This window comes from Sinocyclocheilus anshuiensis, unplaced genomic scaffold, assembly GCF_001515605.1.
Source record: "Sinocyclocheilus anshuiensis isolate Anshui unplaced genomic scaffold, SAMN03320099.WGS_v1.1 scaffold461, whole genome shotgun sequence".
In the NCBI taxonomy this organism is placed as follows: Eukaryota; Metazoa; Chordata; class Actinopteri; order Cypriniformes; family Cyprinidae; genus Sinocyclocheilus; species Sinocyclocheilus anshuiensis.
Genome location: NW_015541005.1, coordinates 2,067,386 through 2,088,014, shown reverse-complemented (window position 1 = coordinate 2,088,014; position 20,629 = coordinate 2,067,386). Strand labels below are relative to the sequence as shown.

Genomic DNA, 20,629 nt, shown 5'->3' with positions numbered 1-20,629 from the left:
AGATCCGCGTTTGTCCGTAGCTGCGTTCCGTAGTTACCGGTTATTGGAGGTCAGCCGTTTCTGGCGTGAGCTTGAAATGTGAACCGAGAAATGTCATGAAGTGAATCTGAAGCAAGCAGTGGCTTCATAGATGCGGAATCGCTTTGTCTCACTGGCATGAATCACCTGTGTGTGTTAAACTGGTGTGAGCAGAGGCTTTATTCAGACTGACAACGGCAGAAGTTGATCCGTCCGTGTTGCCCTACAGAGGCCTGCGCTATTGCATATAGCTGCAGGATCAATGATCTACGACAAAGCACTTGCTCGTTTTTTATTTTGATCACATCAAAGTTGCAACGATGAGAAAGGACGTGAGGATATTACTTGTCGGTGAACGTAAGTGAATTGATTCAGTTCAATTGTGTCAAATGGCTGCTGTTAGTCAATTGATTTGCATATCTCTAAATGGTCGATATGCGCTGCTGTTCACTATTATATGCACAGTAACATCCTTCCATTCTATATTTTAATGTTTTTGCAAACATTTTTTATTCAGCCATATGAGAGTAAATTGACAAGTGACAGAATGAAATATATTTTCCCAGAAATAACAGGTATTAAGCTTTGTACATGTTTTGAAATGTTGTCCAAACTGACTACAGTCATTAAAAATTTGATGTTAATACACAGGGTATTGTGTGTAAAATAACCCAAATAATAGCAGTTTGTAATCATAACTGAGCAGCTCAGCAGGCTCTGATATTAAAAATGGGAGTGTCATCCTTACGGTTTTGTTGTTAGTTTTCACCCGTGTTTATCAGAGTTGTTTATAACAGTTTTAGGAGCAACTCTCACAGGCCTCCAGACTGTCAGAGCTGCCAAAGTTTAGAAAGGTTAGCCAAAATAGTACGTGTCCATGTAAACGTACTGCTCACCAATGCCGAGCCATCAAGCTTCAGACCGCTCAGCCTGTCCATTTAATATTTCTGCCCCACTTTATATTAGGTGGCCTTAACTACTATGTACTTACATCAAAAATTAAGTACAATGTATTTATTGTGTTCGTATTGTATTGCAAAACACTTTTGCTGCTATTGAGGTGGGACACGGGTAAGGTTAGGCACAGGTTTGTTGGTATGGGTAGGTTTAAGAGTGGGTTAAGGTGTAAAAGAGGGGTCAACTGTGTAATTATAAATGTAATTACAGAAATTAATTACAGATGTAATTACATGCAGGTATTTTTAAAATATAAGTACAATGTAAAAACATGTATGTACACAATAAGTGCATTGTACCAAATTATTAATTTAAATGTAAGTACATAGTTGTTAAGGCCACTTAATATAAAGTGGGTCCAATAATTCTCTTTAGTCATTATTGATGTGTGACATCTTACAGGTGTTAAGATTTAGATGGGAACATTCAGAAGATAACATACTGATCGCTCATCAGTGCGTTTTTATATTTGGAAATATTAGAACCAGGGTTATTGTTATTAACTTAAACTAAAGTTACTTAAAATAAATGTTAACTAAAATTAAGAATATTAAACTGGTTTTATTTTAGGTAGATGACAAGGCAGCATTTCTCATTTTCATTTGATGTACTAAAATAACTAAAACTGTAATTAAAGTTATGTTGACACATTTTAAAAAGAAACAAAAAATAATAATGACTAAAACACAACAAAATTACTAAAACTGCAATAAAAATTATGTAGACACATTTTAAAAAGAAACAAAAAATTGACTAAAACACAACAAAAATCTTTTAAATTAAAATGAAAACAAATTTAAAATATTAATAAAGCCTATAACAGCTTCTCAATGATTTGAAAATAACACTAATCAGAACTTGCCCATTAGCTTTTTTTTGTATTTTTTGTAGTTTTCAGTTTACATAAATGTTTATGTAAAAGTTAATAAAAGTTTTCACTTTTTAAAACAAGTTTTGTACAGTTTGCTAGTTCATTTTGATATTGTGGTGTGACGTGATTTTTTTTAAAGTAGTCTTTATAAAAGCTGCATGGTTGATATTGAAATTAAACAGTTCAACTGAAATGTGTGAACTACCCCTTTATAAGGGCGCTCATCTTGACAGGCGTGTTTCTGTTAATCATTTGGTGCTATTAATAGATCTAGAGCACAGTGGTCATTGTGGACTTCTTTTTCTTCACAGCCAAAGTGGGGAAGACCTCCCTGATCATGTCACTCGTCAGTGAGGAATTCCCTGATGAGGTACAGTCATTCACTGAAATGACTCTTCACGTTCTGAGTGCACATGCATTGCATTAGTATTGTGTTTCTCATGCTTGTGTTGTGCATCTCATGAAAGGTTCCTCTCAGAGCTGAAGAGATCACTATTCCAGCTGATGTCACACCTGAGAGAGTGCCCACTCATATAGTGGACTATTCAGGTACTGATACTTGTACATCACTGTACGATGAGACTCATATGGCCTGCATTGCTGTTCTTATGTCAATGCCGCAAGCCTCTCCTAAGGTACTTATTCCTTTAGTTTTTAATTCTCTTCTTCCATATTTCTGATCCCACAGAAGCAGAACAGTCAGATGAGCAGCTTTACCAAGAAATATCAAAGGTGGGGCTGGTTTTAGTCTCTTTGCTGACACAATTTAGTTGGATTTTATTGTTTTATTCACCTCCCTTGTGTTTTCTCTCTTGGCACAGGCCAATGTTATATGCATCGTATATTCAGTAAACAACAAGAAATCAATCGAAAAGGTAAGTCTTGTTTCCTTGTATGCCAAACACAAAAATGCACCAGCCTGTAGTTACCAATCCAAATACATGTCTTGCTCTATAACTTAACTTCTTAGTTTTTTGTTTGTATAATGTAGCTTTTACTTGTGCAATGTATTGGCGTCCTGTAGGTGACGAGTCATTGGATTCCCCTCATCAATGAAAGAACAGATAAGGACAGCAGGTGTGTGGCGTCCTGCCAGGTTTTTAAACTTACTGTTTTTGAAATATGTATTCTATTAAATAAGGTTATGACACCAACATTTTTGATGCAAGTCAAATGTCACAGTTCTTGATTTCAATTTTGATGCTGCAGCAAAAAATACTAGCATAACACACACACACACACACACACACACACACACACACACACTTTCCCACATTTACACAATCCAAGTCCGAACTTCACAGATCTTGTATGAAGTTTTTTAATCAAATGTGAATTGAAATATATTTAATATATTTGTTTTCTATTTAATTGCTCTACTTGAATAATCATAAAACTATTTAAATTTTATGTACACTGTCAAAAGTTTGGAGTAATTAAGATGTTTAATGTCTATGAAAGAAGCTTCTTATGCTCAACAAGGCTGCATTTTTTAAAATCAAAAATACAGTATAAACAGTGCTGCTTAATATTTTTGTGGATGCCATGATACACTACCATTCAAAAGTTTGAAGTAAAAAAAATAAAAATAAAATAAATGAATACTTTTATTAAGCAAGTATGCATTAAATGGATCAAAAGTGACAGTAAATACATTTATAATGTTACAAAAGATTATTTTATTCTTTTTGAATGTTCTTCTTTTGTACTTTCTATTCATTAAAGAATCCTTAAAAAATGTATGATGGTTTCCACAAAAATATGAAGCAGTTTTCAACTGCTGAACTGGATGCTTCAACTGTGATAATAATTAGAAATATTTTAGCATATTAGAGTGAGTTATTTTAAATTGTAATAATATTTCTATATTGTTTTTACTGTATTTTACATCAAATAAATGCTGCCTTGGTAAGCATAAGAAATGTCTTTCAAAAACTTGTGGTAAAAGACTAAAAATGCTATGGTAAAAACCTGTTAAATGATTAATAGTAAGTTCCTTTATACAGTGAAAAACTGAAATACATCTAATAGAATATAAATCTATATTTTACAGTGAAATGTTTGGAAGTGCAAAAGAAAAAAGTCATCTTATAATTTACAGTTAAAAAAAAAAAAAAACATAAGTTGACATTACCGGAAATCTGTGTGATGCTTTACATTTGATAGTTTTTCATTGAAATAGCTATGTGTCTTCTTATGTGTTTTTCTTATCCGTTATGTACATTGGTGTTTTATATGATTTCTTTATGTTAATGTTTATTGCATTATCTTAATGTTTGTTACCATGGTGATTTTTTGTGTTTATGTGTATGACACTGTGCACCTTCTATATAGTAGTATTTAGTATTTACCTCAGCTTGTGGTAAATGATGAACTTTAATGTGTCATGGGTCTTTCTCTTTACCAGCAGTAATTTAAAGGGATAGTTCAAACAAAAATGAAATTACCCCAAGATTTACTCACCCTCAAGCCATCCTATATGTATATGACTTTCTTTATTCAGAAGAATACAATCCGAGTTATATTAAAAAATGTCCTGGCCCTTCCAAGCTTTATAATGGCAGTGAATGGGGTTTAAGATTTTGTAGTCTCGCGTAGCCAAACCTTCAGATTGACGGCAGAAGGTCTGGGAACCTTGGCCGCTTTGAATGGCCAAGGCCCGCCCAAGAGGCCATATGACTGACAGGTAAAGTAACCAATCACTTTTCGTTTTGTGCCGCGTCATATTTAGGGGCGTGGAAATGTCCCCACAATGACAGACCGCCAAACTCTTGGACTTATTTGAAAGATTCTATGCCGCAAACTTTAAATATTTCACATACTTTTGAAAAGCTGGCGTTTAGTTGATCCAGATAAGCGCTCGTCGTCACAGTTGTAAACATATGATGACTTTCTTCCATGAGGGGGTTTGGCGTCACAGCATATTTGTTTCCAGGTGGAACGTTAAGGAATGTGACACACACGTCTCCCGGAAATCCTGTATATTTGAACCAGTCCAATAGGGCTGGGTTTTGACACAAATTTCACGATTCGATTCGATTCTCATTCACAAGCTTGCGATTAGATTTGATTCGATTCAATATCGATTATTTTGAATATATATCAGGTACAGTACATGGCAAATTTTCTCAAGGAAAAAAAAATCCCTCAACTAATGCTGTAAAATATACATGAGAGTCAGTTGGTACTACATTACTATAATATTGAAGGTTAAAATTGACTGATTTGTTAAAATTACACTTAATGGAAGTTTTTTAAATAATAAAGTTACAATTACATAATAATATTTCTACTTCAATTTATTTTTTTGAAATATAAACATAATGGTGGCTGTCATAAAAACTTGATGGATTTATTCAAACATAAATTAAACATTGAAGAACAGTCAAATTTATAATGAATATGTTATATGGTGCATATATTTAGCAAAATGCCCCTCCCTACAGTTTATTTATTTTCTCTAATGAATCATCGCCTGGGTGTAAATGTGCTTTTTTTCTACATGCTTGCTTTCTACATGTTTTGTCCAGAGTGCACTGACTTGATGCCTTTGTAGTATCAGTTTGCCAATGAATTGATTATAGGAAGAAACATATACATGCTACTGTTCAAAAGCTTGGAATAACTAATATTTTTGAACTTCTCTTATGCTCACACATTTGAAGCCATTTGAAGCCCTGCCACTGAGCCAAGTGTAATAACATTGTTCATGGGTTTGATGTTTTAACTTTTTTTTTTTTTTATTTATATAAAGTGGCTCAAGTTATATCAAGTTAACTACTATGTACTTACATCAAAAAAAATAAGTACAATGTACTTATTGTGTTCATATTGTATTGCAAAACACTTTTGCTGCTATTGAGGTGGGACACGGGTAAGGTTAGGCACAGGTTTGTTGGTATGGGTAGGTTTAAGAGTGGGTTAAGGTGTAAAAGAGGGGTCAACTGTGTAATTATAAATGTAATTACAGAAATTAATTACAGATGTAATTACATGCAGGTATTTTTAAAATATAAGTACAATGTAAAAACATGTATGTACACAATAAGTGCATTGTACCAAATTATTAATTTAAATGTAAGTACATAGTTGTTAAGGCCACTTAATATAAAGTGGGTCCAATAATTCTCTTTAGTCATTATTGATGTGTGACATCTTACAGGTGTTAAGATTTAGATGGGAACATTCAGAAGATAACATACTGATCGCTCATCAGTGCGTTTTTATATTTGGAAATATTAGAACCAGGGTTATTGTTATTAACTTAAACTAAAGTTACTTAAAATAAATGTTAACTAAAATTAAGAATATTAAACTGGTTTTATTTTAGGTAGATGACAAGGCAGCATTTCTCATTTTCATTTGATGTACTAAAATAACTAAAACTGTAATTAAAGTTATGTTGACACATTTTAAAAAGAAACAAAAAATAATAATGACTAAAACACAACAAAATTACTAAAACTGCAATAAAAATTATGTAGACACATTTTAAAAAGAAACAAAAAATTGACTAAAACACAACAAAAATCTTTTAAATTAAAATGAAAACAAATTTAAAATATTAATAAAGCCTATAACAGCTTCTCAATGATTTGAAAATAACACTAATCAGAACTTGCCCATTAGCTTTTTTTTGTATTTTTTGTAGTTTTCAGTTTACATAAATGTTTATGTAAAAGTTAATAAAAGTTTTCACTTTTTAAAACAAGTTTTGTACAGTTTGCTAGTTCATTTTGATATTGTGGTGTGACGTGATTTTTTTTAAAGTAGTCTTTATAAAAGCTGCATGGTTGATATTGAAATTAAACAGTTCAACTGAAATGTGTGAACTACCCCTTTATAAGGGCGCTCATCTTGACAGGCGTGTTTCTGTTAATCATTTGGTGCTATTAATAGATCTAGAGCACAGTGGTCATTGTGGACTTCTTTTTCTTCACAGCCAAAGTGGGGAAGACCTCCCTGATCATGTCACTCGTCAGTGAGGAATTCCCTGATGAGGTACAGTCATTCACTGAAATGACTCTTCACGTTCTGAGTGCACATGCATTGCATTAGTATTGTGTTTCTCATGCTTGTGTTGTGCATCTCATGAAAGGTTCCTCTCAGAGCTGAAGAGATCACTATTCCTGCTGATGTCACACCTGAGAGAGTGCCCACTCATATAGTGGACTATTCAGGTACTGATACTTGTACATCACTGTACGATGAGACTCATATGGCCTGCATTGCTGTTCTTATGTCAATGCCGCAAGCCTCTCCTAAGGTACTTATTCCTTTAGTTTTTAATTCTCTTCTTCCATATTTCTGATCCCACAGAAGCAGAACAGTCAGATGAGCAGCTTTACCAAGAAATATCAAAGGTGGGGCTGGTTTTAGTCTCTTTGCTGACACAATTTAGTTGGATTTTATTGTTTTATTCACCTCCCTTGTGTTTTCTCTCTTGGCACAGGCCAATGTTATATGCATCGTATATTCAGTAAACAACAAGAAATCAATCGAAAAGGTAAGTCTTGTTTCCTTGTATGCCAAACACAAAAATGCACCAGCCTGTAGTTACCAATCCAAATACATGTCTTGCTCTATAACTTAACTTCTTAGTTTTTTGTTTGTATAATGTAGCTTTTACTTGTGCAATGTATTGGCGTCCTGTAGGTGACGAGTCATTGGATTCCCCTCATCAATGAAAGAACAGATAAGGACAGCAGGTGTGTGGCGTCCTGCCAGGTTTTTAAACTTACTGTTTTTGAAATATGTATTCTATTAAATAAGGTTATGACACCAACATTTTTGATGCAAGTCAAATGTCACAGTTCTTGATTTCAATTTTGATGCTGCAGCAAAAAATACTAGCATAACACACACACACACACACACACACACACACACACACACACTTTCCCACATTTACACAATCCAAGTCCGAACTTCACAGATCTTGTATGAAGTTTTTTAATCAAATGTGAATTGAAATATATTTAATATATTTGTTTTCTATTTAATTGCTCTACTTGAATAATCATAAAACTATTTAAATTTTATGTACACTGTCAAAAGTTTGGAGTAATTAAGATGTTTAATGTCTATGAAAGAAGCTTCTTATGCTCAACAAGGCTGCATTTTTTAAAATCAAAAATACAGTATAAACAGTGCTGCTTAATATTTTTGTGGATGCCATGATACACTACCATTCAAAAGTTTGAAGTAAAAAAAATAAAAATAAAATAAATGAATACTTTTATTAAGCAAGTATGCATTAAATGGATCAAAAGTGACAGTAAATACATTTATAATGTTACAAAAGATTATTTTATTCTTTTTGAATGTTCTTCTTTTGTACTTTCTATTCATTAAAGAATCCTTAAAAAATGTATGATGGTTTCCACAAAAATATGAAGCAGTTTTCAACTGCTGAACTGGATGCTTCAACTGTGATAATAATTAGAAATATTTTAGCATATTAGAGTGAGTTATTTTAAATTGTAATAATATTTCTATATTGTTTTTACTGTATTTTACATCAAATAAATGCTGCCTTGGTAAGCATAAGAAATGTCTTTCAAAAACTTGTGGTAAAAGACTAAAAATGCTATGGTAAAAACCTGTTAAATGATTAATAGTAAGTTCCTTTATACAGTGAAAAACTGAAATACATCTAATAGAATATAAATCTATATTTTACAGTGAAATGTTTGGAAGTGCAAAAGAAAAAAGTCATCTTATAATTTACAGTTAAAAAAAAAAAAAAACATAAGTTGACATTACCGGAAATCTGTGTGATGCTTTACATTTGATAGTTTTTCATTGAAATAGCTATGTGTCTTCTTATGTGTTTTTCTTATCCGTTATGTACATTGGTGTTTTATATGATTTCTTTATGTTAATGTTTATTGCATTATCTTAATGTTTGTTACCATGGTGATTTTTTGTGTTTATGTGTATGACACTGTGCACCTTCTATATAGTAGTATTTAGTATTTACCTCAGCTTGTGGTAAATGATGAACTTTAATGTGTCATGGGTCTTTCTCTTTACCAGCAGTAATTTAAAGGGATAGTTCAAACAAAAATGAAATTACCCCAAGATTTACTCACCCTCAAGCCATCCTATATGTATATGACTTTCTTTATTCAGAAGAATACAATCCGAGTTATATTAAAAAATGTCCTGGCCCTTCCAAGCTTTATAATGGCAGTGAATGGGGTTTAAGATTTTGTAGTCTCGCGTAGCCAAACCTTCAGATTGACGGCAGAAGGTCTGGGAACCTTGGCCGCTTTGAATGGCCAAGGCCCGCCCAAGAGGCCATATGACTGACAGGTAAAGTAACCAATCACTTTTCGTTTTGTGCCGCGTCATATTTAGGGGCGTGGAAATGTCCCCACAATGACAGACCGCCAAACTCTTGGACTTATTTGAAAGATTCTATGCCGCAAACTTTAAATATTTCACATACTTTTGAAAAGCTGGCGTTTAGTTGATCCAGATAAGCGCTCGTCGTCACAGTTGTAAACATATGATGACTTTCTTCCATGAGGGGGTTTGGCGTCACAGCATATTTGTTTCCAGGTGGAACGTTAAGGAATGTGACACACACGTCTCCCGGAAATCCTGTATATTTGAACCAGTCCAATAGGGCTGGGTTTTGACACAAATTTCACGATTCGATTCGATTCTCATTCACAAGCTTGCGATTAGATTTGATTCGATTCAATATCGATTATTTTGAATATATATCAGGTACAGTACATGGCAAATTTTCTCAAGGAAAAAAAAATCCCTCAACTAATGCTGTAAAATATACATGAGAGTCAGTTGGTACTACATTACTATAATATTGAAGGTTAAAATTGACTGATTTGTTAAAATTACACTTAATGGAAGTTTTTTAAATAATAAAGTTACAATTACATAATAATATTTCTACTTCAATTTATTTTTTTGAAATATAAACATAATGGTGGCTGTCATAAAAACTTGATGGATTTATTCAAACATAAATTAAACATTGAAGAACAGTCAAATTTATAATGAATATGTTATATGGTGCATATATTTAGCAAAATGCCCCTCCCTACAGTTTATTTTTCTATCTGACTAATGAGTTTATGGCCACCGAATAACGTTGTTTCTGAGGTAAATGTGACGTTACGTGACATTGTTTACAAGACGTTATATTGACATGAGACAGGATATGGATTGTAAAGTTGTACTCTTTCTTTTAACTTACCTTCAGATGTCAAGTCGTGTTTATTTTGTGCTGAAACTGGTATTAATGTGGAGGAGATGAACAGTTCACGTGCGCCTCGCGCTGCTGCGTCTGTTGATCTGAGGCGCTACAGCGATCTGTCACTCCACATTAAACAGCGCCAAAACGGCATTTATTGTTTGAATATTACAATACAATGGAAATAAGTTGAAATCTGAGACTTTGTTTCATATTAAAAGTACCAATGGTGCTCTGGATCGGCGTATACGACAGCGTGTTTCAGTTCCTGCCAATATCCAGCAACTTCGCACAGCCATTGAAGAGGAGTGGACCAACATTCCACAGGCCACAATCAACAACCTGATCAGTAAACATTTTAGAGTGGCCTTTTATTGTGGCCAGCCTAAGACACACCTGTGCAATAATCATGCTGTCTAATCAGCATATTGATATGCCACACCTGTGAGGTGGATGGATTATCTCGGCAAAGGAGAAGTGCTCACTAACACAGATTTAGACAGATTTGTGAACAATATTTGAGAGAAATAGGCCTTTTGTGTACATAGAAAAAGTCTTAGATCTTTGAGTTCAGCTCATGAAAAATGGGGGCAAAAACAAAAGTGTTGCGTTTATAATTTTGTTCAGTGTATATACATTTCAAACATTAATTATCCTTAAATGTCTTTTTGTTAATTGTGTAAGTTTTGTTATTTATTTCTGTTTTCGCCATGAAGATATCTTTGTTGCTGACATGGCATTAAAACATACAAACATTATTAGTAAACTGTAAGTAATGAAAGAACAAATAAATAAATTACCAGCAGTAGCACAAATAAATACTATAGAATCATCAGTTTTGTACTAAGTGTCTTTCACACTGGCCCTGGACCATTGGGCTGTTCTTATTGTCAAGCTCTGATAATATAACTATGCAAATGTTGGTTAAACATCTGCTAAAAAGTACATGTAAATAACTGTTTGACAAGTTGTTAGTGTCAGTACAGCAAATATCATTAAACCGTAATGTTGTTTCCATGTACTCACTGCATAGTACATATAAACTTTTTTTTCATCTAATTTATTGCTTTTATGTACTATGTTCTTGCCATGAAGATAGCCGTTCTGCTTTTTAAAAATATATAACAATAAATTATGCATAATTACATGCAAGTAACCCTAAGCCAACCCCTAATCCTAACTCTAACCATATAGTAGGTACATGTAGCTAATTAATATTACTCAGTTTATGTACTTTACTAATATAATGACTTTATTCATTCTTAGTGTTCAGCCAAAAACCTGAAAAATATCTCAGAGTTGTTCTACTATGCCCAGAAGGCTGTTCTGCACCCGACAGGACCGCTGTACTCTCCAGAAGACAAAGAGGTAAATATTACTTCAGTTGGACTGCTGGACCTGTTAATATGACCACTTTCTATTACAAAGAAGAACATCAAAATATTCAAATAAGTAATGTGTTCCCTTCTGTTTATTCTCCAGATGAAGCCTTCGTGCATCAAAGCACTTACTCGCATTTTCAAAATATCAGACCTGGACAATGATGGCATTCTAAATGATAATGAGCTTAATTTCTTCCAGGTGAGAGCAGTTTTCTTCAGCACTCTGTGCTCAAATTTCTGTGGCATTTTAATACTTCCTCAAATAAATGACAGGAGAGGTTGTTTACACACACATAGCTGCACAAACTGCACATTAATGAGAGCGTCATATCTTCTCAAGCAACTTTGTCGATGATTGTTGGTATTGCGTTGCAGAGAACTTGTTTTAACATACCCCTGGCACCTCAAGCCCTGGAGGACGTGAAGAATGTTGTGCGGAAAAATATGTCAGATGGTGTAAAAGACAATGGCCTCACACTGAAGGGTGAGCTGAGTAGAAAGACAAATGTTGCTGGCTTTTTATATCACAGTTATGCAGTGATACTTGGCTTCCCATTGCCATCATTTTGTTTAAAAATATATATATAGTATAGTGGATGTTTGTAAATTCCTCATGTTCCTTCATTTATCAGGTTCTGTTGTGTCTGAGATGTGTTCTTTGTTTTCTAGGTTTCCTGTTCCTTCATACACTTTTTATTCAGAGAGGAAGGCATGAGACCACATGGACTGTGCTCAGGAGGTTTGGTTATGATGATGACCTGGAGCTGACCCAGGAATACCTGTTTCCACTGTGAGTCCCACCCCAGATCCAGTACTTCAACTTTACATGAATCATGTCTCATCAAGTAGCTCATAGCTCATCTCTGGTTGGATCACATTTTTTGCAGATCTGTTGCGCTGCCCTGTTTTGCAAAGAAACGCACACATTCAAATTGTGGTTTTCTAATTAGTTCAGAAGAATTTCTAACATCTATTTGTTTTCCTAGGTTAAAAATACCTCCAGACTGCACCACAGAGCTGAACCACAACACCTACCTCTTCCTCCAGAGCGTCTTTGACAAGCATGACAAAGTGAGCTCAGCCAAATACAAGTTTTCCAAATAGCTGCATTTGATAAGGACGGTTATCTAGCTTCAGTCAGAGCATGAATGAAGACGATTGACTGACTGTACGCCGCCTGGCTCTTTGTTTAATTGCGTAATGCAAGGGTGTGTTTTACGACACCGCCTTGTAGAAGGACATGCCAGGGGCCATTCACAGGCATTTTTGATTTTTTAAAAGTTGGCTTAAGAAAAAATAGCGAGGCGTGATGCAAAAATGAAAGATACCCCATGTAGGAAAAATGTTAATGAACACAAGAATGCCCTATGAACTGAATCTATACTTTTTTCATCCCAAATTGTTTGTATATTAGGATCGAGACTGTGCCCTATCTCCAGATGAGCTGAAGGATTTGTTCAAGGTCTTTCCCTGCATGCCCTGGGGTCCCGATGTCAACAACACCGTTTGCACCAATGAGCAGGGCTGGATCACTTACCAAGGCTACCTTTCTCAGTGGACGTGAGTGCTGCCTTCATCCTACAGTACTTGAAAATGGAAATGAATGGAAACAATGGACTTTCTGATATTTGTGTTCCTCTGAATGAGTGACTTAAACATGATTTATCTCCATTTCAGTCTAACAACATACCTAGATGTGCAGCGATGTTTAGAGTACTTGGGTTATCTTGGTTACTCCATTATCCAAGAACAGGAGTCACAGACAGCTGCTGTCACAAGTAAGAGTGATTTAGTTTGCATCTTGATTGATTGTTTGATTGATTCATTCATATATAAGGCTGATTTTTAATTAATTGTGTTGTTGTTGTGCAGTCACGAGGAATAAGCGCATCGACCTGCAGAAGAAACAGACCCAGCGCAGTGTTTTCCGCTGCAATGTCTTAGGAGCTCGAGGCAGCGGTAAAAGTGGCTTTCTGCAGGCTTTCCTTGGCAGGAACCTTGCGGTGAGTACAGATGCCTCACAGGAGCATGTAGTGTTCTGACTTGGACTTGATTTTGACTGTCTCCTTCATATTGCAGCGTCAGAAGAGGATAAGAGAAGACCACATGTCTTACTATGCCATGAGCACCACTTATGTATATGGACAAGAGAAATATCTGCTTGTAAGTCAAAGTTCTGTTGCTTCGTCCACTAATGCATAGTCATCTTCATGTCTAGCCAGTGCTGATTGTTTTTCTCTCTCTTTCTCAGCTGCACGAGGTGCTTCCGGACTTTGAGTTCCTTTCTGAGGCTGATCTGGTTTGTGATGTTGTTTGCTTGGTGTATGACATCAGCAACCCGCGTTCTTTTGAGTACTGCGCTAAAGTCTACAAGGTTAGCATATTTTTAAAAGATATTTATCGGCGTTTTATATTTATGTCCTGGTTAAGCAATTATATGTTCTTCATTAAAGGTCACTTTGGTAAGAAAAATAATAATTATTATAATTCTGCTTTATTAAAATTTTCTTGACTATATTAAAAAGTTTGGGGTTGGAAATATTTTTTTTTATGTTTTTTTTAGGGCTGTCATCGTTAACGCGTTAATGCATGCGATTAATTTTACAATCCTTAACGCGTTAAAATAATTTAACGCAATTAACGCAAAATTACTGAAGCACAATTTCTATTCTAACCCTTTAACCCAATTTTGCTTCTCAGATCATTTTAAGCTAAACTCCGGGAAAGTTTTCAGTCCAATGATCCAGTAAGCGAATGCATTAAAACAATCCATCCAAAGCAGCGTTAATATAAAGGAAACCAGGCTGATTACATCAGAGATTGCAGAGAGAACAGAAACTCTCGTTGCGTTTTCAGTGAATTATTCATTCCAGTGTGTTTCGCTTTAAAACATGAGCTCTGTCATATTCTGTGATTGTCTCTGAAGAGCACAAGCCCTCACACGTCGCGCTGTGTGAAGTACAGACTGAACGGAATGTCAACACATCCCACCGCTGTATGGCCAGATGAGACGCGACTGGATAACCAGTCTCGCTAGTAAAGTTTTGATAGATGAAGACTGCAGTCAAGGTAAAGATGATTGCGGTGGCGTACAGGAGTCGTACAGTAAGCACGCATGAGTCCGTTATAATAATGCGTGTATGAGTGCTCTTGACGCACTGATCGCACATTGTATTTATGCACAGACATTTTCGTACATTCACGTTGTTTCCACACACATTCACGATAATGTTTTGATTTGTCATGTGTATGTTGCTGTGTTTAGTTATTCTGAATGGATCCGTCTGTAGTAGATCTATGCAGTCAGCAGGCGGTTGGTGTAGGTTTTTTTTGGCATCTCCATGTGGTCCTGTTCGGTATCGCAACTTGGCTTCTCTAAAATGTAAAAAATCTCTTTGCTGTTGCACTGTACACATACTATAAAATTCAGATTTTTTTTTCTTTCATATGTGTTTATATGGGCTCCTTATATCATTTGGTTATTTGGTGTCCTTTTGGAGTTTCTAAGTGTCCTTTTTTGGAAAGACATCTAAATTTATCTTGAAAAAAAGCTTGCAGAAAATACAGATTTTTGAGAATCACCCTTCAATCTTTTGGTTTACTTTGCTGGATATAGCAAATGATGACAAAATAAACATTTGAAACAAGAGAAATGGTCTATGCTTAGTTTCATGAAGTGTGCGATTAATCGCGATTAATCACAGAAAAAGGGTGTGATTAATCAGATAAAAAATTAATCGATTGATAGCCCTAGATTTTTTCAAAGAAGTCTCTTATGCTCACCAAAGTTGCATTTCTTTTATCAAAAATACAGAAAAACAGCAATATTGTGAAATATTATTACAATTAAAAATAAATATTTTCTATTGCAATTTTAAAATGTTATTTATTCATGTGATCAAACGTGAATTTTCAGCAACCATTACTGAAATTATTATTGAAAACCATTATTGAAAACCATTACAAAAAAAAAAGCTCAATAAAAAAAACACAAATATAACTCCACATATGTGTGATGTTCTTTCACAGAAACACTTCTTGGACAGCAAGACACCCTGTGTGATTATTGCTGCCAAGTCAGACCTGCATGAAGCCCGTCAGTACTACAGCCTGTCCCCGCTGGATTTCTGTCGGAAACACAAGCTTCACCCGCCGCAGATGTTCACCTGCAACACAGACGAAGCACCCAGCAAAGACATCTGTACCAAACTCACCACTATGGCCATGTATCCGTGAGTATACAGCTCCTTCTTCAACCAGACCCATCTGCTCCACTGTCTACTACTCCTGTTAGATCGTGATTGGCTCCTCTGACTCTCCCTCTTTTGTTTGTCTATCAGTTTATTGTCTCCTTTTGTGCTTCTAAAGCTGTTAGGTATCATAGTAGCAGCTAGCTGCAGTATCTTGGAAAGCTGATCTTTCATTCATTCGGTTTCAGAGTCGTTCGAGTATTATTTGTTCTATGGTCTTTTCATGTAGTGTATAACAATTTCAGGTTTCATTTGTTATGTAGTGGCAGGTGGTGATGCAAGCTATGCGCCAGTTCTTTCTTAAGGCTGTGTATGAGAACCTTAGTTTAAATCGTAACCGATTTTGACAATTAAAATTACATAATTTTTCCGGAAAAGGGTGTATGTGTAAAAGCGCCTGCTACTGGTCTGTACCGCTTTATACAATACAGAGTAGTGGTCGACCGATATATCGGCCGATATTTGGCATTTTTTAAATATCGGCATCGGCTGATACGTTTTCCTGTTTGGCCGATGCGCTCGAGGTGGGACTTTTATTTTGACGGCGCTGACAGCGGCAGCACATTCTCCCTCTTGTTTGCTGTGGTCATTAACAGTTCTGTCTAATACGGACAGAAATCTGTCTAATAATCAGATAGAACGGGTAAACAAAGTTATTAAAATGTATACAAAAAGTATTATAACGATTGCTTTTATATTATTAGTAATAGAAAGGCAAACATTATAATACTTTCTTGTTTGCCGTCAGCATTTAGCAAATACATATTTATATCTTTTAAACAAATCTTTGAATGACTAATGAACATTTAATATCACAAAGCTTGTAAACTTAGTCGGATCCAGTTGTGAGATCTTGTGAAGTGTGCATCTGTATCCTGCATGATCGCGTGTTCTCTGCGTGACAGTCGATCCGTGCGAATGTAATGCGGACAGGTGAAGAGTTCAGCTTCAATAGAGATGCATGATCGACAAACTTTAAACTCGTGATTTCAAATTATGCTGCGCTTTATGCATTTGCCCACTGCCATATTCATGTCATTTCCACTGTGTGCTGTATGTAAAATGAGTGTTACCTTGGCTTTATTTGGAAAAAATATGATTCCCAATGCACACAAACTTCCCAGAATACGGAGTGCCCTGTTGGTTACAGTGTTTACTTCCTTTTTTAATTATATATTTTTTAAAATATTTATTTATTTGTGAAAAATACTTTGTCATCTAAAGTATAAGTATGTTTATTTAACACATTTACTTTTTAATCCATTTTCAAATTTCTTAAACATTAATTCAAATAAATAAAATAATATCGGCTTTATATCGGCCATCGGCCACCCTACTTTCCAAGATATCGGCATCGGCTGTCAAAAAAAACCCAATATCGGTCGACCACTAATACAGAGTACTAATAAGCTTAATTTTTGGTAATCTATTCTTAGGAAAGAACTTTCATTTGAAATTTGCTCTTTTTTTTGTAGGGCAGCACAATTTGGCCCAAAACTTTAATTTACAGATCAATATTACAACAACAAAAACAACAACAATTTTATAGTGCATCTGTAAAATTTCCATACATATATGTATGGCTGTTTTAATCTCTTGTTTTCAAACATTAAACCCTCAAGCTTTTATTTTGGTGGCAAACTACAGGGAGCTCTTCTGGGGATAGTTCACAAAAAAACAGTCGTCATTTAGTCACCCTCAGGTTGTTCCAAACTTGTAAGAATTTCCTTATTCGGCTGATCACAAATGAACCGTTACTTATCCCTTTGACTTCCATAGTATTTTTTTCTTACTGTTGAAGTTAGTGGGTACCAGCAACTGTTTGGCAGTTTTAATTCTTGGGTGAACTGTTCCTTTAAACTACTTCTTGTTGACAGCAGTCAGTTTCTAAGTGCTTCTCATTACCAGTTTGGGAAGATGGTTGGTTCTCAAATGCATGTTATAAGGGACCAAAAAGCTCACAGCAAATGCAAAGATGGAGTTTGGGATGAACAGCATTTACTGCAAACTGAGCCGCCATGAGACATTGAAAACACTGACCAGATCATGAGCTGGAAAGTGGTGTGCTTCACTCTGAAATACGCAGTACAAATATTTAATTAAATTGCAGTCTTCATGATTTGATAATCACACAAAAACCATTTCACGAATTAGGTTTTATTTGGATTAATCGTGCAGCCCTATTCAACAGGTCATAAAAACCGTAATGATACCTACACTTAAATATTTTCTTCTCAGCCATGTCATCAATTGCTCTTGAGCGAAATCTCCTCCCATCCGTTGTCTGATTGGCATTTCGCAAAGATTCCTGGGTAGTTAAAGTGTGCGGAGCCTGCATCTATGCGGGCTTCGCGGAAGACCGCTTCAAGGGTACAAAGGGGGTGCTGCTGAGCACACTTCAGAGCGTTAAAATGCTGAATGGGACGGGCTACGGACTCGTAGACTCGGCGAGCACGCGCAATTTAAGTCCACGAGACCGAAAGTCCACATGAAGTGCGCCATTTGGGACAGGGCCTATATGAGGCGCCGAACTCTGCTAGCATCAGTGCGCGAGAGAGACCGAGTGTGTTCACTCTGCTCCGCGCTCAACTAAAGTTTTTTTTTTTTTTTTTTAATAATCAACGTCGCGCGCGTCGCGCGACACAACGAATCGATTATGAAATTCGTTGCCAACTCTTTTAGTAATCGATTTTTATCGATTTAATCGATTCGTTGTTGCAGCCCTACTCCCTGCACTCCTCCATCTCCAAGCCCAAGCAGAGAAGCAGCTTTGGGATCCAGCTCTCCTGGAGCTGTCACATGATACTGACTCTTCCTGTCTGTGTGTGTTTCTGCAGCCATGCCAAGTTACGCTGCATGTGCAGCTGCAACAGGTGCACCTATTGCATCTGTCACAACCTCCTGAACTCTGAGCTGGTGCGCTCGGTAAAGGCCAAACTCTACAGTGCTGTTCTGAACAGGTCTCTGAGTATAGCCCTATATATCCCCCATTCACCCACTCCGCAGGGCGATCTCTCTAACCTCGGCTTCTTAACACGCCTTCTTGCTGTTGGCCTGACAGGTTTACATTGCATATCCACAGAGAGATGTTGGGAATGTTCTGGCTATATGTTAAAATGATCACTTCTGTGTTATTTTAAAGTTCAAATTTATCATTAACTATCAAAAAGTCAGCGATGTCTCCAAGTAGACTGGTCAGATTCTCCCATTGACTCAGTTCATCCACACAAAGCCCAAACCTATGGCATTCTAGCAGCTCTTGTTGATTAATATTGCATTTGAATCCAGCATTTACTATTTAAGACTCAGTAATGCATATGAGGCTTGGTAGCGCACTTTTGATTCTGCTTCAGGCATCTTAGCAATTGTTTCTTAACCCAGTGTGCGAAGCCGACTAAATCCTGCTTGCGTGCTTGAGCTTAACTTTTTTTTTTTTTTTTTTTAAATATGAATGTTAATTTAAAACTAAAGATGGGAATAATTTTTTAAAAATACAAGAAACAAATTATTTTAATCTTAAATGATTTTAAACTGATCTTCAAATTATTTTCATTTTTTCACATGACTGTTGTTGAACACCTGAATTCCTCTGTCACTGCTGATAGACACTAAACAAGCATTTGCAAAACAAGGACTCTTATGAATGACTCATTAAAACCATTTAAAAAAAGGAATCTTTTGGATTTTGGACAGAATAAGACCGATTTGCATTTGTCCTCATGATGTTTAACCCTTCTTTCTAGTGAGTTGAGGTGGATATGCAAGCAGTAAATCTGCACTAATTCACTCGTCCTTGCTCCAGGGACAAATGTGGCCACCTGGTTCATATGAGCCCTTCCTTTTTGGTTGCATTTCTTCCTGAGTTGTTTTTAGATACTGAGCAGTTGATCTCTTAGATTGCATAGATCTTCTAATCTTTCTTACTGCTTCTAAAACGTAACACCAGAAGAATGCACGGGTGTGAGTTGAACGATTTCCCTATGCTTATTTACATAGAAAAGAATAAGTAACCTTTAATGTTATTGCAGAACTTTATTTTATACATCATATTTTCTTTAAAGCATGTGCCTGTCTTACACCCTTTTGGTTTTTAATCTTGTTCTCATGGTGCACAAAATTTTGTGAAAACTTTTTTTTATATATATTGAATTTAAATCTGTTGAATTTAATCTTGTGAATTTTTGTTCTGTCCCTTCATAGGTGTTCCTTTTCATTTGTTTGGCTTGCCCTTTTCGTTTTTGCTTTGCATCTCTTTACATCATGTTAGCAATCTCCCCGTCTGTCCCTATCCTCTCTAACCATCATCTGTTTCTCAGCATTAGTTAAGCAAGCTTCCTCAGGACTAACTGGTCATATGCAGTGATGTGACATCTAAACGGCCTAGTTTATGTGTTGGATTGTGTCTTTATTTGGATGACTAACATATCTAACCTGTTGCTGCTAATATAGTGTTTCATCTAAAACACAAGCTTCTCTTGCCATTATTGTTTGGTGCTTTGATGGATAGTATTTCATGTATTGTTCTTGACTATGTCATTTAGCCAGTCATTTTACAGTCAGTCTGCTGTTTAAGAAGTGTATCGTCTTAATTTACAGGTGGTTAAAAAACATAGCACAAAAAAACAAATATATATATCCCTTGTGCGACCTTTTGGACATTTTTGTCCTTTTCAGTTTTGTTTTTTTGATCATTTTACCTGTGTTATTGCCAACTGCATAAATTGTGGCACAGGTGTGTATTTTTTAGGGCTGCACGATACATCGCATGCGATATTTAACGCGCATCTTGTCAGAAAGCCGGTTCTGTAATCAGCGGTAAATCTCCATCACCTGCAGGCTTTCACATTGAGCAGCATTAACTACACAGAGCCGTTGTTCACTGACGAGCTGCGCAAAAAATCGCGCGAATATGAACGTGGTTTTGCGC

At 35.7% G+C, this 20,629-nt stretch overlaps 2 protein-coding genes across 2 annotated transcripts in view; both read left to right on the top strand.

Moving 5' to 3' along the window:
• Position 1: 1 nt before the first annotated feature.
• Positions 2–20,629, top strand: part of LOC107690322 (mitochondrial Rho GTPase 1-A) — a 23,991-nt gene continuing 3,363 nt past the window's right edge. Inside the window, exons 1-20 of the mRNA XM_016488625.1 lie at positions 2–375; positions 2,158–2,216; positions 2,314–2,395; positions 2,535–2,578; positions 2,668–2,721; positions 2,871–3,014; positions 6,752–6,847; positions 6,945–7,112; positions 11,337–11,438; positions 11,553–11,651; positions 11,828–11,936; positions 12,122–12,242; positions 12,439–12,523; positions 12,867–13,012; positions 13,130–13,230; positions 13,325–13,455; positions 13,532–13,615; positions 13,704–13,826; positions 15,482–15,684; positions 18,540–18,662. Of these exons, the coding sequence (XP_016344111.1) occupies positions 339–375; positions 2,158–2,216; positions 2,314–2,395; positions 2,535–2,578; positions 2,668–2,721; positions 2,871–3,014; positions 6,752–6,847; positions 6,945–7,112; positions 11,337–11,438; positions 11,553–11,651; positions 11,828–11,936; positions 12,122–12,242; positions 12,439–12,523; positions 12,867–13,012; positions 13,130–13,230; positions 13,325–13,455; positions 13,532–13,615; positions 13,704–13,826; positions 15,482–15,684; positions 18,540–18,662 (2,111 nt within the window). The 5' untranslated portion in view covers positions 2–338. The remainder of the gene's footprint in view (positions 376–2,157; positions 2,217–2,313; positions 2,396–2,534; positions 2,579–2,667; positions 2,722–2,870; positions 3,015–6,751; positions 6,848–6,944; positions 7,113–11,336; positions 11,439–11,552; positions 11,652–11,827; positions 11,937–12,121; positions 12,243–12,438; positions 12,524–12,866; positions 13,013–13,129; positions 13,231–13,324; positions 13,456–13,531; positions 13,616–13,703; positions 13,827–15,481; positions 15,685–18,539; positions 18,663–20,629) is intronic.
• Positions 6,795–7,678, top strand: LOC107690273 (mitochondrial Rho GTPase 1-A-like). The gene is made up of 5 exons (XM_016488556.1): positions 6,795–6,847; positions 6,945–7,026; positions 7,166–7,209; positions 7,299–7,352; positions 7,502–7,678. The coding sequence occupies exons 1-5, from the start codon at positions 6,815–6,817 to the stop codon at positions 7,664–7,666; spliced, it is 378 nt and encodes a 125-aa protein (XP_016344042.1). The 5' UTR covers positions 6,795–6,814; the 3' UTR covers positions 7,667–7,678.